General features: G+C 40.0%; 1 protein-coding gene across 3 annotated transcripts in view, besides 7 other annotated features; it reads right to left on the bottom strand.

Annotated features, from left to right (window-relative positions):
- zfh2 (Zn finger homeodomain 2) overlaps positions 1–16,662 on the bottom strand; it is a 39,065-nt gene that overhangs the window by 3,712 nt on the left and 18,691 nt on the right. The window contains exons 4-12 of one of the 3 annotated variants that reach the window (NM_001272130.1): positions 14,059–15,690; positions 12,651–12,832; positions 10,643–12,259; positions 6,070–7,470; positions 5,784–6,007; positions 5,380–5,727; positions 4,237–4,380; positions 1,283–4,180; positions 88–197 (exon numbers count right to left, since the gene is read on the bottom strand). In NM_001272130.1, the coding sequence (NP_001259059.1) occupies positions 195–197; positions 1,283–4,180; positions 4,237–4,380; positions 5,380–5,727; positions 5,784–6,007; positions 6,070–7,470; positions 10,643–12,259; positions 12,651–12,832; positions 14,059–15,659 (8,418 nt within the window). In that variant the 5' untranslated portion in view covers positions 15,660–15,690 and the 3' untranslated portion in view covers positions 88–194. The remainder of the gene's footprint in view (positions 1–87; positions 198–1,282; positions 4,181–4,236; positions 4,381–5,379; positions 5,728–5,783; positions 6,008–6,069; positions 7,471–10,642; positions 12,260–12,650; positions 12,833–14,058; positions 15,691–16,662) is intronic. The other 2 variants (NM_001258496.3, NM_079884.5) reach the window with 2 other exon arrangements.
- Positions 829–1,246: a mobile genetic element.
- Positions 4,477–4,599: a mobile genetic element.
- Positions 7,698–7,932: a mobile genetic element.
- Positions 8,128–8,236: a mobile genetic element.
- Positions 9,957–9,997: a mobile genetic element.
- Positions 10,353–10,440: a mobile genetic element.
- Positions 16,516–16,662: part of a mobile genetic element that runs on past the window's edge.

Raw genomic sequence — 16,662 nt, 5'->3', positions numbered from 1 at the left:
AATAAATTTATCGTTGTAATTGCATTTTTGTCCAACGAAGCTTTAAGCTTAAAAACAGTTCTAGGTGTTATTATTTGTATTATTTACCTTCAGTTCTTAAGAGCAAGATGAAAAGCATGACTTAAAAAAATCAGGTGAAACCCAAAAATGGTTTAATTTGATTGCCTATCATTTAATAGGTGTGCGTTGCATTTTCACTAAAAAAATAAAATATAAATTAACAAAATTAATATAAGCGAAATAAGAAATCATCTGCGCGTTGTAAATATTTATAGCATATGAAGAGCAAGAGCAAATTAGATTCGGTAACTTAAAATTCGGTAACTTATTTTCCCTTGCAGTAATAATTAAATAAATAATAATGAAAAAAAAATAGTGTCAAGTTGCTAGACTCAGCAGATGGGAATGCTAGGGAGGAATCTGAAAATTATGATATAAAATGAAATAATAAATGACTTAAATGTTTTATAAAAACTGTGGTCGTAACAACCGTTTTGAAACAAACTTACGCAGTGTATGCGTAACTAGAATCTGCATTCTTAATCTGAACTTTCTAACTTTTACAATACCCGTGATAACGGCTTTCATACCGACAAACAGGCACGCGGACGGACATGGACAAAACCACTTGGCTAGTGATTAAGTACATTAGTAGAAGTATATTTTTATTATAAAGTATATACGTAGAGTATATCGTAGAGTAAAAGGGTATACTAGATTCGTTGAAAGGTATGGAAGAATGGAAGGAAGAATTTCCGACCACATAAAGTATATATATTCTTGATCAGATTCAATAGAATCGCAAGAACGTATAAAAGGTAAAATGTTGCCACGCCCACTCTAACGCCCAAAAACCGCAAAAAACTGCCACGCCAACTCTTTTGAAAAATGTGTTACAATTTTTTCTCAAGTTTATTAGTCTTGTAAATTTCTACTCATTTTCCAAAAAACTTTTTGCCACGCCGACTTTAACGCCCTAAAAATTTCAAAAAATTCCACGCCCACATTTTTGAAAAATTGTTGGATATTTTTTCATAATTTTATTAGTCTTGTAAATTTCTACCGATTTGCAAAAAAAAACTGTTTGACACACCCACTCTAAAGCCTTAAAGCCACCAAGCCACGCCCACACTGTTGAACAATTCTATAATTTCTCTCAGAAATTATGATTTTTCGCGTTCGCATTCACACTAGCTTAGTTACGGGTATCTGATTGTCGGGGAACTCGACTATAGCATTCTCTCTTGTGTTTTAAGTATAAAACCAAACGTGTGGTACTTACTTGAACTACGCGTTTCTTTAAGTTAACTTTCTTAGATATCTCTTCAAGCATTTTTCTACTTGGATTTGATTCGGATTGATAACATTCATACAAAAAGTTCAATTGCTCCGGAAGGATGGTTGTTCGTAAGCGCTTATTTTGCTTGGATGAAACGTTAACCGGAGACACAGAGGACCGCTTCTCAATTGCATTGGAATTTTGAGTAAGTTCATCTTTTTGGCATGCTTTTTCGTCATCATTAAAAGTTAAAGTCTGGGAGTTGTTCTCTATCATTGTGGCATCCAGGAAGTCCTCAAGATTATGTAAGTAGTGCGACTTTTCCTTGTCATCTTTTTGTTTGGATCTCGTGCATAGATACTTGTTTTCATCATCCATCGCAATTAATGATGATTCCTGCGTACACTCTTCTTTTGTTTCAACTGAAGGGACACCGCCGTTCGTCTCGGTTAAATTGCTTTGATCCACGTTAATATTGTTGTTATTAATATTTTCCACTTTGTTTTTGTTCATTGATAAGTCGTTTTCTTCGCTTGGCCTGTCTATGCGTAGTTGTTCATCTTGTTTCTCTCTTTGTAGTTCTGTTGCCTGCTCCAATGATGTTTCTCCAATATAAGGGGCTTCATCTGAAGTGGATTTTGGTATTCGCAAGGATGGTTTGTAGCCTGGGACATCAGGAATTATTTGGGGCGAGGCAACTAACTGAAAAAACTTTTTCGACTCATTAAGTTGGTAGTACTGAAGTAGAAACTCGATGGTTGGCTTTTTACTGGAGCTAAATGTATGCTGTTGGCTGGATTTCGCCTCTTCATGTGTGCGATAGTACTGTAGTAAAAAGTCATAGTTACTGACTTTTTTTAATTCGTTCTGTTGATAGAAGTTAGTTAGGAAGTCAAGTTCAAAATCGCATTCGTTTCCTTGTTCTAATTTCTTTTGTTGTTGTTGCATGAGGAACTGCTGCTTTACTTCTTGACTCGTTTCATTTTGCATAAAATACTTGTACAGGTATTCGTGCTTCTTTTGTGAGGCCTCAAGCTCCGACAAGGACTGCATTTCATCTGCATTGGAAGAGCAATCCGAGTATTTCCGTTTTTTTGTTGGGGGCTGTTGATGGTGTTGCTGCTGCTGTTGAGCCGCCGCTTGTTGTAGACTTTGCAAAATGCTGCCAAAGGGACCGAAATTGGCTTCAGGGTTAGAGTTCTGACCTACATCTGAACAAATGTTTCCTGGATTCATCAAGTGTAATAGTTGATGCTCTCGCAATTTTTCCAATTGGTTAAAATTTAACTCGCATTTGTCGCAATCAAACTTGGGAGGTCGTTGAATTTGATCTAAACTGTTGCTGCGTTCTCGTTGTGGCGGCGTGGGGGTCGTGGATGGACTGAAGTCAGTAAGCGAAGAAGATTTTGCAAACAAATGCTGTGGCGAGGGCAGTGCGCCAAATGAATGCTGGGTGTACTGTCCCGGAAGAGGAGCTGCCGAGCCCGGTGTTGACAGGGTATGCGAAGCAACTGCTGAGCCTGGTGGACAAATTCCAACATGGTGTATATCCATGGAAGAATTAGAATCCTCCGAGCTTAAATTCTGCGCGATTTGAGCTGCAGCGATTTGTGCCTTGGCAGACTTTTTATTATTCTCCTCTTTGAAGCAGTGATTTTTCTGATGCCGTATTAGCTCGTAGTACCTTTGAAATACCAAGTTACACTTCTTGCACGCATAGTTAATGTTTTGTTTTTTCGTCTCCTCATTTTCAAAAAGGGTATTGTTCGGCTGGTTTTCATAAATCTTACGTTGCTTTTGCCTGGCGTTTTGAAACCAAACCACTATAACCCGGGGAGACAGTAACAAAAGCTTACTTAAATATTCGAGATCGCTGTCCTTTGGATATGAGTTGTTCTCGAAGAACTCCTGCAAAACCTTTATTTGGTAGTCTGTAAAACGCGTTCGATTAGCTCGCTTGCCACCTGATGTCGACGATGAGGAGCTCGATGAGTTCGAAGAGTTGCTTTCGAACTGAGTACTAACACTGCCTGAGGTCACCATTGGAGCTACGTTCTTTTCAAACGTTTTTCCAACAATCTGCATTTTTTTTGGTGGTCCCATGTTACTACCCATGTTCTCCAATTGCTGGTTTAATAAATCATTCATGCTGCCATACACATTTCCGGCAGCTCCACTATTCGGAGACGGAGGGCGTGACAGTACATCGGAACTCCCACTTTCTGATTTAGTTTCAAATATATTTATTTGCTGTTGACTTTGACAATTGGATGCAAGAGACGAACCCGCTAGCAAGGATTGGTCCTGTGCCGTATCTGCGTTTTGATTTGTCAAGCACTGTTCTGGGGGATCCACTAGATCCTGTTGCTGTTTTAAAAAGCTAAAACTTGAATGCTGCTTTGTTTGGTATGCAAAATCAGTTGCCCCAATCATATCATCCTGCGGCTCTGACTTTATTTGCCCGTCTAAAGAGTATGGCAAGATCTGTTCCTTGCTCCCGAGCTGTCCGAAAAATATATTATTGCCTATATAGTCGGATATATTCCCGCTTGAGTTCGTCGATTCTGGACGAGATAACGGTGTTGAAACTGGAACTGTCGCAGAAAATGTAACAGGTCCTGATGCGTTAGCTTTTCCCGCCGCTAGTACCTTTGAAGTGGCGTTTTCCTTAGAGCTTAAATTGATATTACCAGATGGTGGTAATGAAATAGTTGATGAAGTCATTGGCCCTGTTACTGCGACGCTACAAGTATCATTTAAAGGTGTAACTTTGGCTTGTCCTGTACGTTCATACTCTTCTAAATTCAGAGTGGTCGATGGTGGATTATTAAAATTATAAGGAGAGTCCTTATTACGTTGTCTTTCCTTAAATAGCGTGTTCCGGAACCAATGTTTAACCACCTGGAAAGAAATATTTTTGTTTAACTGCACTTTCAATCAACTCCCAGCAGCCTTACCTTCATTGGTAAATTTGCTTTCTGAGACATCTCCATAATGCTCTCTTCGCTTGGCGAATTATTTATATCAAAATGGGCCCGCAATATTTTAAGCTGGTCATCTGTAATACGCGTTCGAGCTCGTTTTTGGTTGCTGGCCAGCTGCTAAAAAAGTCAAGATAAAAATAAGATATTTACGCTCATTTAAACAGTGTGTCAAGTGAGATGTGTTAAAAACTTGGTAACATATAAAAGAAAACTTATATATACATTTGTGATCAGGATCACTGCCAAGTTAATCTGGCCATTTCTGTCTGTACGTCAAAAAACGTCGAGATTTCGGAGACTGTAAAAGCTATAAAGTCCAAACCATAGACAGACAAATTAACAAAGAAACCGACAAAAATGTTAATTTTTATAGGTTCTCCGAAATTTTGCTTAGGTAATATCCTTTAAACGAAAAATTCGTTGAAAAATTAGTAGGAAATAGAGTGATACATTTGCGACCATATAAAATACTTATATTCTTTATGAGTATCAACAGCCGAATCGATTTAGTCATGTCAGTTGGTCTGTAACTACGCAAAACTTGTCTCAATGCTTTAAAGCTATCTGCATGAAGCATTCGCAAAAGGAGAGGTATAAGATCGGACGACTATATCTCAAGGTGCAATGGGAACATTCGAAAAATAAAAAAAATAGTTTCGTTGCTCTTGCTAGCTTTCTCTCTTGAACATGTAGAGATAAGGTTTAAGTGTAAGTCCAAGCGTATTTTTAACAAGAATTATTTTTTAGACGTCACTGACCGTTATAAGCCTTAAAACATATTACTAGAAATAATTTTACTGCAAAGAAGACTGGACAATGTAATTAGTGTGTAATTTGTCATTTTTAAAACGTGTTCTGTGATACCCAAATTTCCAATTCGCAAGACAATAGAATAAAACTAAAAAAGGTAATTAACTTCGACAAAAGAATAAGATCAATTTATGATTGATAACACAGAAACTAATTCTTTTAAAATTAGTTTAATTAATGATGTAAATTGAACTAATTTTGATATCCTGACATTAAAACCATTTATGGTTAAATATGTTATACAAAATCGTTTATATATAATTCATTATAATGTTTGGTTTAAAAATCATAGGCTTAATATAGTACCTGAGAGTTTGCGTTAGCATTGAGCTGAGTTTGAGGTGGAACTGCGGTAGCTTTCCCCGAATCTACCGGTATAGAGCTGACACCACTGGTAAGGTGTGTATCACCTAGTCCTGAAGCAGATGTTGCGGTGGATGTTGTAATGCTGTTATTTAGCGCCGATGGCCCAGATACTGCATTGCCTGCAGCATTGGCGCCGAATACTAGGGGCGGTGCTAAGTTCATGAAGTTGAGGGACATCAAGTGGTGAAATTGCATTATATTAAGCATATCGACCGGGTTAATTGGAAGTCCCGCTGCGGCAGCAACTGCTCCAAAATGCTGTTGTATATGCTGAAGATTTTGTAGACCCTTAAACAATTATTTGTATTAGCTGTGTGACCTTTATGGATTCAAAGAAGATCTACCTGCAATTGAGGGGGCATCTCTCCAGTGGACATTGACAGTGCTTCGGGATGAAGTCCTCCAGCATCTGAGTTACACTGCTGTTGTTTGAGCAAAGCAGCGAAAGTCGCGAGGTGTTTTTGATGGGATTGGGAATCGAGGGACATAGGAGTAGGTGACAAATGTCTAGTTTCTTTGTTTAGGTGCGTTTCCAGTTCAATTGGCGAGACATCACTTCCTGAAACTTCTAAAACAAATCCAGATTTTTTCTACCGGAATTCTTATTTTTTAGAAATGAATTTGTTTTACCTCTTTCTACTGCATGGGACTCCGCTAAAAGATGCTTGTGGGTCTCCTCAGTACTTAACATCGGCGTCTGCGGACTGTTTGTCCTTGTGGATGGCGTTCCATCCTCAGCGTGTGCTTGCTCCATGTGTTTCTGAAGCGCCTGTGTACTGCGAAAGTTACGTTGGCAAAAGGAGCACTTTGTAGCATCCCGCATCGAATGGTACAGCATATGCGTGGTAAGTTTCTCTTGTGTTTTAAATGCTAAGGAGCACTGTTTGCAACGATACTTGTAGACATGGCGCTCCGAGATAATAAGGCTCATGTGCAAGTCTTGAAAGTGGCTGATCATAGTCGGAATGGTCCTGAAAGTCATGAAGCAAGGACGGCTGATGTGGCTGGCTGCAAGACACAAATACTCCCCGTTTTGCAAAGAAAAGTGCTGATTCTGTTGGGCATGCTTAAGTAGCTGTTCCTCGTGCTTGAAGCTTGCCTCACATTGCTGGCAAGATAGTCCTTGCAAGCTCACTGACTGGCTTGGGTTAGCTGAGGTTGATTTGATAAGGCTAACATTGCAGGTGTTTTCAATAGGAGTTGGTGCTCTCTCGAGCGCATTCGTATTTGCGTATGGAGCTTTGTCTGTGGGGCACGCTATGTCTGTGCTCTCTTTTTTCAAAGCTTTCTGATCCACCAGAAGTAAGAGTCGAGAGAGGCCATCTCTCGTAACGCTATGAACGCTTGTTAAATGGTCCTCCAAGTACTGTTTTTCACGGAAATGGTTTTCGAGGCAAAGCGGACACTGTACCCCAACTTCAGTTTCTGCAACTTTTGGCGACTCTGGAGCTCCAAAATCTGTCGCTTGTGAGGCTAAGTCTTTAGTAACATCCATTGATGTCGTACGATCAACTTCCTGTTCGAGGCGCTCTTGTTTTATGCCCACAGGACCATCACTGACATTCGTATCTAAGTCCTTGTCTTCATCGACGGTATCCTGTGTCGGTGGATTTATAACGGCGCATCTTTGATGCACTGCAGCTAGAGCAGCTGCAGCCACAGCTGTTTGGAAAGCCTGCAAGGCAGCCGTGTTGGTTGGTATAGTTATGAATTCATCACTCTCAGCACATGAGTGCTCAGTCTCAATATGAGCAGCAATTTCGCTCTTAGATTGGACGAAGTATTCGCAGAGATTACACTTGAATACTGTTGTAGGGACGCCTGAACCAAGGTTATTTACGTTTGGCAATACAATTTGACTCAAATTCTTATCGCAAGATGTTGCGCAACTTGAGGGAGATGTTGGTGAAAACATACTGACATCCGGAATGGCAGGAACTGCCGCAGATGATGCCGCAGCATAGCTGGCATCCGTTGTGGCATCATTGGTTGTGGTTCTAGCCAAATTTAGGCCAGGTGCGAGAGAAACATCTGAAAACATAACACCTTAATAAGGTTAAGTATGAAAAAATAATTCGTATGCCTAGTTAGCCTTACAATAAGGCGGTACAGCAGATACGATAATATGCCTATATCGACGGCGCCTAACTAAAGAAAAAAAAAATTATATTCCCTTGCAGTAAAAACGTTCTTTTTTATACCCGTTACACGTAGATTAAAAGGGTATACCAGATTTGTTGAAAAGTAGTATGTTCTTAAACCCGTTGCTCGTAGAGTAAAAGGGTATACTAGATTCGTTAAAAAGTATGTAACAGGCAGAAGCAAGCGATTCCGACCATATAAAGAATCAGTAGCCAAATCGATCGCCCACTCTAACGCCCTCAAACCGACCAAAGCTGCCCCGCCCACACTTTTGAAAGTTCGCATTAGCATTCATACTAACTGACTAACGGGTATTTGATAGTCGGCGAACTCGACTATAGCATTCTCTCTCGTTTTTTTTTTAACTTCTATATATGAACTTCTATCGAACTATTCTATCGTTATGTGAACTTCTATATATTTGTCAAAAAAGATTTTTCCACGTTTACTTTAACGCCCACACTTTCGATAAATGTTTTAACTTTCATCTGTTTGAATATATTTGTCTTTTTAATTTCTATCTGTATACCAAAAATATTTGATATACTAACGCACATAAACGTAGCAAAGTTGTCACGGCCACAATTTTAAAAATGTTGATTTTTTTCATTTTATTATTTTTTGTCGTTAATTTCTATCGATATACCAAAATAAATTTGAAATGATGAAATAAATGAAATTTCTCATTAGAACTCCCACTGGCTGGGTAACAGGTTTCTGGTAGTAGAGGAAGTTGGTTATAGCGTTCTGTGTTGTTTTCTCCACAGTTTTTCAGTCATTACGTCAACGGTTCAGGCGTTCGAAAACTATGGGATTTTTGTTAAATAAACTTTTAATCGTAACATAATTTGTTATTAGACATTTTTAATCTTGAAGTTACCAATGAAACTTAAAGTCGAGGACGCTCTAAGAGGTGCTTTTAATGAATAAATGCCTATGTTTAAAACTAACATTACAAATTGTTAAATATTGACTTCAACCAATACTTATACTAGTTAAACTCAATGTGTAGTTAGAAATGTCAAGAAGGCCACTAATAATGGTTCAAAGCTCACTAATCAACAGAGTAATTAATTGAACTTATCGAGAGACAAACGAAAACAAGGGGAAACATCAGGCTGCATTCGCAGGGAAAAAAGCTTTTCGGATCCGCAGGCACAATACTCTTTAGCCAAAGCGAGCTGGCAGAAATCGTTTGGACCTTTATTGTCTACATTCACAGGTATTTCGTTTTGCATATAGACCCGAGACACCCTACATCAGTGTAGAGCAGCATGCGCAATTATCAGCATATGAAAAGGAGTGGGCGCAGGTGAGCTCATGGCGAGGGGCAAGTGCGAATCTGGCCTGGCTTCAAATTGATGTGGTACGGAGTACTGCTATGTGTTCTCCAAATCCGTATGTGCGCAAGAAGTGGCGGTGGAGCGGCGACTGTTTGTTGTGTCTCTGCGAGGTTCGGTCTTTCAGTTCGGGGTTTGGGGTTCGGCGTCGCGTCGGTGTTCTGTGGTTAGGTGCTATGCCTGCGGTTCGGACCTGCACGACGCCGCGCATCTGATATGGGAATCTCACACTGCGGAGTGGAGTAAATTTGTTTGGCCTTTTGGATTGTGGGCTTCGAATACCCATGCCCAAGCAAAGAAAGACTAGCCTGAGTCTGGGCTGCATACTGAGTCTGAGCCTGAGACTGAGGATCAGAGACTCGTGTGGAGCAAAGTGTGCACGTCACTAATTGCAAATTCGATGGATACACATAATCGTTTTTGCATTCTTAAGTAATTTGTAATAATTTCCTTAAGGGTCAGCGTCAGCGTATAAATCTCAGAACGCATAAGTCGCTAAAGAAAAGAGGGGGCGAAGACGAGAGGAAGCACAGAGAAGAATTTACGTAAACGCGACGATGATTCGGAGCCCAAAACGTGAGGATGTGTACGAGGACGAGGCCATGGCGAAGCCGCAGACGAAGACGATAATAATCGAAGAGCGGCGAAGAAGAAATTGAACTGAAATCAGCGCTTAATGATGAGTTACGAACGAACGAACCGTATTATACAATGCAATATGGTTATGGTCTGTGGAAGGTGAAACTCTTAAAAATCATGAGCAGCATTTGTATTTATCAGAAGCATTTAATATATGCGTGATGGACAATCTTACCTAATATCTCTACACAAGATCATATTCTTTTAAATTGTATATTATATATATTTATTTATATTTTCTGTTTTTGAACAACTTTCATGCGAGTTTTATGCCCTGATACGGTATTATCAGGAAGATATACTTGCAGAGTAAACAAAAATCCTACATTCATTAAAAACTCTCGTAACAAATTACCCTACCTGTCAGATCAGAAACAAGGCCCGAGTTGATTTAGCCAAAGACACTAGAATTATTATAATGCCTTTGATCTAGTCATGCCCGCCCAGCCATTATTAAGCTGGCAGATTCCTAAAACGTCACGCCCATACTTGTTAGTAATATTTTATTTATACATGTTACTCGATTAGCAAAAGGGTATACTAGATTCGTTCAAAGGTATAAACGTCCAGATCTTGCAGCTTGAAAGTTTGTTCAGAAGATTTATTTTTCATTTGATGTGCTAATTTTTATCAATATACAAGCAAGAAGCTTTTATGCCCACAATTTTTAGAAATGATTTAATATTTTTGTATGTTATATATTTAGCCTAAGATAAATTGATTTCAGTTTAAGGCTTGCAACCCTTCAAAGAGATATTTGCAATCTCGTAGAGTATATGGAGTAAAAGGGTATACTAGATTCGTTGAAAACTATAGAACAGGTAGAAGGAAGCGTTTCCGATCATATAAAGGATATATATTCTTGTCGAGGATCAATAGCTCAGGAACGATAAAAGCTGGAAGGTTGAGAGTAAGCGTAGAGATTCTAGAGCCATAGACGCAGCGCAAGTTGAGCCTTTGGCTTGCCAAAGCTAGATTTCTTTCTTGTTTTCAAACTAAAATACTTGTACCATGTCAATTCCTACCGTATTGCATAGAACATTTTGATTTTTTATACAAAATATTAATGTGTTCTAACATACCTTCGTTTTCCATGACCCATTCCGTCACTTTAAATACCTCGTTCAGTGCGGGTATTTCTTGATTTTCACTGCGACGCTGCAAACAGATAAATTGTTCGACTTGCAAGTGTCTTATTCCTTTCACATGCTGTACCATTTCATGGATGTTCTGAGCGGTAAAGTTGCACAGCTGACAAAGGAGCAGTTTTTTGGACGATTGCAACTGCAATTGCTGATCTTCATCCGGGCAGGCGCATTGAGGATCATCTTCAGCAGAACCCGACGACTTATTGTGCATTTCACTTTGCTGAACAATGTACAGCAAATGCTGAAATATCATTCGCATTGTGTCGTGACGCATCTGTTGTGTGTGCAGACTCAGCTTCTGGATAGAATTTGTGTGAAAGTCGCAGCAGTTGCACTTAAGTTGCACTACATTTGCGGCAAGCTGTTGCTGCTGATACTGCATTTTATACTCATTTTGGGGACCGCCCTCTCTGATGTGGTTAATAAAGTTGAGCTTCTGCAAGTGCTTGTCCGTCTTGCTGTGTAGTTGAAAATTTGCCTTGAGATTCGTCTTGTAGTTGCACAGCCGGCATATATAGTTGTTATTGTGAATAACCATTATTTCGGAGGATGCGCTGGAGGATTGTCGGGATCGATCTAGCAGCAAATGCTGGTTCAGATCGTCCAGGTTGTTCGTACTATAGCAATCGCAGACTAGACAGCTGTAGAAAGCCATGGGCCATTTATCCGTTTTTGTCAGCGGGTGAGGATCCCCTGATAATTCGCAGGACACTTCGTTCGAGTGGCTCATTCCCATTCCCATTGCCATTCCAATCCCCATGGCAGCTCCTGTTCCATGATTGAGCTTTATTGGCTTGGGAGAAAAGGAAAACTGATCAGGAGTGCTCACGGGCGAAGACGACGGCGATAGTTTGGTATTAGCTGATTGCTGATGTTGTTGCTGTTGGTGAAGTAGCTGGATCATAAGGGCCTGGTTGTAAGCGAGATCAGCCAAAGCCACCTCGGGCATAAAACTTCCGGAGCTGTGGCTAGCAATATTGCCAGTACCGCTCTGTTGTTGTTGCTGTAAGAAATTAAATGCCTGGATGTGCTTGATATTATTCTGAAGCACTGCCATGTTGTGGGTGTGCTTCTCGCTGGTCATGTGGATGCGTAGGTTGCGGGCCACGGAAGTATCATAGCTACAGATATCGCATCGAAATGAAGGCTTTGGCTTGGTACCGGCGTTGTTTGTATTACTTCCGGCATTGGCATTAGAACTATTTGCTCCAGTTACGGAAGGCGTTGCGTTTCCGCTCAGGGATGCGGTGCCGCCGACAATGTTGGATGAGCCACTGCCTGCGCCAGACCCGCTGTTGGATGGACATGCAGCAGTTACTTGGGGCGAGGAGCTGGAGAGCAGCAGTTTGCCAGTCACCGCAGCAGCAGCCGCAGCTGCAACCATATTTTGAGAGCTGTTTAGCTCCTGCATGTTGTTCAGATGTTTGTCCGATTGCATATGAATGGAAAGATTACCCTTGGTGGTCGTGGAGTAGTTACAGATTTCACAGCGATACGGTTTATAACCGCAAGAGTAGGATTCCCCCCGTGCCAGCCGAGGATGCTGTTGTCCTGTGCCATAGGAAAAGGGTTTAAATAAATTGGTAACTGATTTAAACTCTTTTAAAAATCTAAGATCGTTTTATTACAGGACTAAACCACTGTTCACATTATAAAAAGTAATAAAAACAACAATGTAACGCCATTTCGTAGTGGACGAGCAAAAAAAGACAGATGTGCCCCACTTTAAGGGTATAAAAACTACACCATATTGTGTTCAATAAACAACCGAGCAATAGAACAATGAGCAATCGAAAAAAAATAAAATATACCGGTTTTATATGTTCTATTTGCTGCAATAACCCTAAATTATATGTAGTAAAATTATGAAAAATAAATTTTTCTTGAATTTTGTATATTAAAAGACTAAGTAGTATTTTTGTAAGCTTAATGAACTTAGTACCTGCAAGGCAATAACCACAGGCACTCTCCCCATCTGGATGTTTCTCCCTCATGTGGATCTCCAATGTTTCCTGATATTTATAGTGCCAATTGCATTGGGGACATTTAAGAGTCTTGCAGGAATTGCGAGTAGACATTTGCACGCCGCTATTTAATCGAGCCGAGTTTAGAAGCATTTCACAGCTGAGGATCGAAAATATGGATAGTAATATAATAATCATTAAACAACGAAACAGAATATGTAATTTAAAATATAGTTCAGAATGGCCAAGCGATTTGATTTAATTGTATTCGATTAGTAGTTTACTATGTAGTAGTATCATTGGTGGTACCTAACAAAGTGACAGAAAAATTATAGTGATACCGAACCGACAGTTGTTCGCCTCGACCCAGGCGACACCATTAAATTGTAACAATTGGGGTCCGGACGGACAGGCGTTCAGAAACATTTATTAAGTGAAATCAGCGCAATTGGTTTAATTTTTGTTGGTTCAGCCGCCATCATAAACTTACGCCACTGCAATATTTAACTTTGCCCCTCCGTGCAGATCATATCAACATAACAAAGATTTCCCAACAAACTCTTAATTGAAATATACAGGCATATAATATATATTTATGGGACCGGAGACTAAAAGTGGTGTGGACCTTATTAACAACAACAGATTCCTCGAATAGATCCGTAATATACAATGTACTCTGCTCCATTCAACAATTTATGATGGTATATTCTTATAATCTTGTTTGCTTTCTGTTCGCATTTGTAAATATAATATTTACCCTTTTAATAAAGAAGCAACCTAAATGTTCCGCGTGATACAAATTTCCAACAACATTAAATTGTAAGAATGAAAAAAACTAGTGCACCTGTTGGTAGGGCATTTAACACTCTCCTCTCTACAAATTCACCAAAGAATATTTTCATTGGTGCTTCTTGTCAATGCCGGTTGGGATTTGGAAGCAAACGTGATTATTCAAGTGTGAAGCAATTAGTGGGATGCAACTAACCGAAGGGCTTTTTATAATCAACCCAATCGGCATTTGCGTTTTAATGAACAGCCTGTAAGCATGTCCCGCGGGCGCAACTAATCAACCCATGACGTTACTGCTGTTGGCCTAATGACTTATTGTTCAACAGTGGCAAAAAGTTTTCAGATCCAGTCACAAGTTCAAATATCCTTAATAATTCCGCATATTACGGCATTATTAATGAACGTACCCCTTTCAAAAGATCAATAATCACACCCTTCACGTGGTATGTGCGGTCCTCAAAGACAACCCTTCACCAATCACCCATTAAATGCCTGCAGCAAGGCCTATGATTGCCCATCCATAAAAACCTATCCATCCCCCGTAATAGGACTGAGACCCCAAATGCTACTGCATACTAGTTCGAACCTATTGCTTACCGCGCACAGTCTACTCCTTGGGGACGACCATTGATGTGCTCGGAACAGGCACCGATTGTAAAGCTGGATGTGGCGGTCGACGCATTTCCAACGCTGGCCACCGAGGAGGCGCTGGGTGATACGGGCAGGGCAACACTGTTGCTGCAAGGTGAGCGATGTGGGGTTTGCTGCGGCTGCGACTGAATTTGCAGCTGGGGAAGAGATTGAGAAAACTGGTGATGTGAAGAGGACGGCGACTTTGACCGCTGCTGGATGTCAAGGAGTTCGCAGGTTTTGCAGTCCACACCATTAAGGTCGGGGTGATCGGGACATGGGCTTGGAAATAAGGAACTCTGATGTTGCTGCAGCTGCTGTTGAAGGAACTCTGTGATCAGCTTAACCCGGTTGTCATTCGATTCGTTGGCGGCCAGCGCAGCTAAAGATGCATGGAAGGAACTGACTTGAGGAGTATATGCACCACCTGTTGTCATGTGCTGCATTTGCAAAAACCCTGAGCATGGAACATCCGAATCATTTGTTTGAGGTGATGTGGACATAGAGCCAATTTTCATTTCCACCTCTGACGAAGACGACGAGGGTGGCTCTGTTTCTTGGTTGCAATGTGTTGACTTATGGTTACTTATATTATCAGTACTGGGTGATAAGACCTCCCCGGATGCGTATGTCGATGGTGGTGAACTGGTTGAGGAAACTTTTGATAGGTTATTAGTCTTTGCTGTTGCTGAGTTTAAGGAACCAAATTTCACAGTTAATTTTCCCGCTACTTTGGGCGATGATAATGGGATATATGCACTAGGTGCCGCCATTTTACTACTACTAGTGTGCTGATCTGATTCAGGCTCTTGCTCCCGGTCCTGGTTCAGGAGCCGATTCTGCTCAGTCTCTTGCTTATTTTCGGGCTCGAGTTCAGAGACATTCCTGAAAACTGGCTGCGGAGACGAAGGCAGAGTGGCGTCACTGCCCTCAGTTGCTGTTTGAAGCTTCTCTGTATCATTGGTATCAGCAGAGGCGTCATTATTAGCCAATGGCTGTAGAAAGGATATCTGTGGCTTTTCATCCATATTTCTCTGTATAATGGCACTGGAGTACTCGCGATTAAGTAGCTGCTGGTCAAGCTCTTCCAAATTGAGTCGGTGTTCAGTGTTTGCATGCAAGCTAAAGGACTTAACGTTGCCGAAAGACAACTTGCATATAAAACACATTAAAATTGGTTTCTGGATTTTAAATGCTCTGATTTGATCCTGACAAGTTGAGTTAGCATCTTGCGCGGACACTACACGAAAAGAATGGATTTTCGGACTTGATTTGTAGCAAGCGCTTCCTAAGGATTCGACTCCAGGACGATTGTCCACAGCTTCCTCCTGCCTCTTGTTATCGCTTTGCTCTCGATGATACTGGGACGGGTGTTCTATATCTTTCTCTTCCTGCCCTCGACCTTTATCCTTTGACAGGTTCTTTAGTGAATTCGTTGTTGAACCATAACAATTTTGGCCAGACCCTGATCCACCTCCATTGGTATTATCTGTGGCGATGATGTGTGCGCTGCCATCAAGATTGTAAACTATTTTCCCATTAAAAGTTTCCACATCAAAACTGGACATTGGAGAGCCGTCGTCATTACCATTATTGGACCTAAAAAAAGTTAAGAATACACATTTGTAGTTTAATACCCCATTTAATTAATATGTTTTATATAGTCCGAAAAAAGACTGTAGAACGCGATTCCATCCTAAAATGATTAATTTTCTTTAAAAATCTTGTTTAAAGATTTAAACGCTCTGTATGAAAAGTATGCAACAGGTGAAAGGAACCGTTAACGATCCTTTGAAATTCCTATTTTGATTCGGATCGGTATGAACGTCAAGATCTCGGCAAATCTATTCTGGTGGCTCCTACGCTGTCCAAGTTCTTTTGAGAACTTCGTTATTCTTAATATTTTTGATTTGCCAATTTCCTTATGAAGCTTTTGGCGCTTATGTAGCCTGTGTAATGCCCAACTTAAAATGCAAATCGCAATATGTTGTTTTGTATGAAATCTTCGTTTAAGAGTTCTACGACAATAACATTTCAATCTGAACCACTTTTAATCTGTTTTTGAACACCCTGTCAATTTAGCGGGCAATCGGCAAAAATTAAAAAGTTTGTGTATTAATTTATAGAAGACTTAATCAATTAAAATTTTGATTTTATGTGCTTGTTACGCTTTTTTCATTTAAATTTTTATTTAAGATTTCGTCTATATATAATTGATATCCACCTCCAAAAATTGATGATTTGAAATTTTGTGACGGTCTATATAAAAAACCTTTTTAAAGCTAAGCTAATATTTAACTATTGCACATTTAGCATTAAAAAAAAAAAGGTTAAACCTTTGTACACTTTTTGCTCCGAATGCAATTGAAACTGGTTTTCTGGTTCGTTGTGAGATTCTTCATGACTCTAATCTAAATAAAAGATTAGTCGAGGTCCCCGACAATTAGATACCCGTAACTCAGCTAGTGTAAATGTGAACGCGTAATTTCAATATTTTGCTGGGATATCGATAGATCAACAAACTTGCGCTGCGTCTTTGTCTCAAGAATCTGCTTAATGCTTAATATCAAC

The sequence above is a fragment of the Drosophila melanogaster genome, chromosome 4 (assembly GCF_000001215.4).
Source record: "Drosophila melanogaster chromosome 4".
NCBI classification, from domain to species: Eukaryota; Metazoa; Arthropoda; class Insecta; order Diptera; family Drosophilidae; genus Drosophila; species Drosophila melanogaster.
Note: the sequence above shows the minus strand (reverse complement) of the source record. Positions and strands in the feature narration are given on the sequence as shown.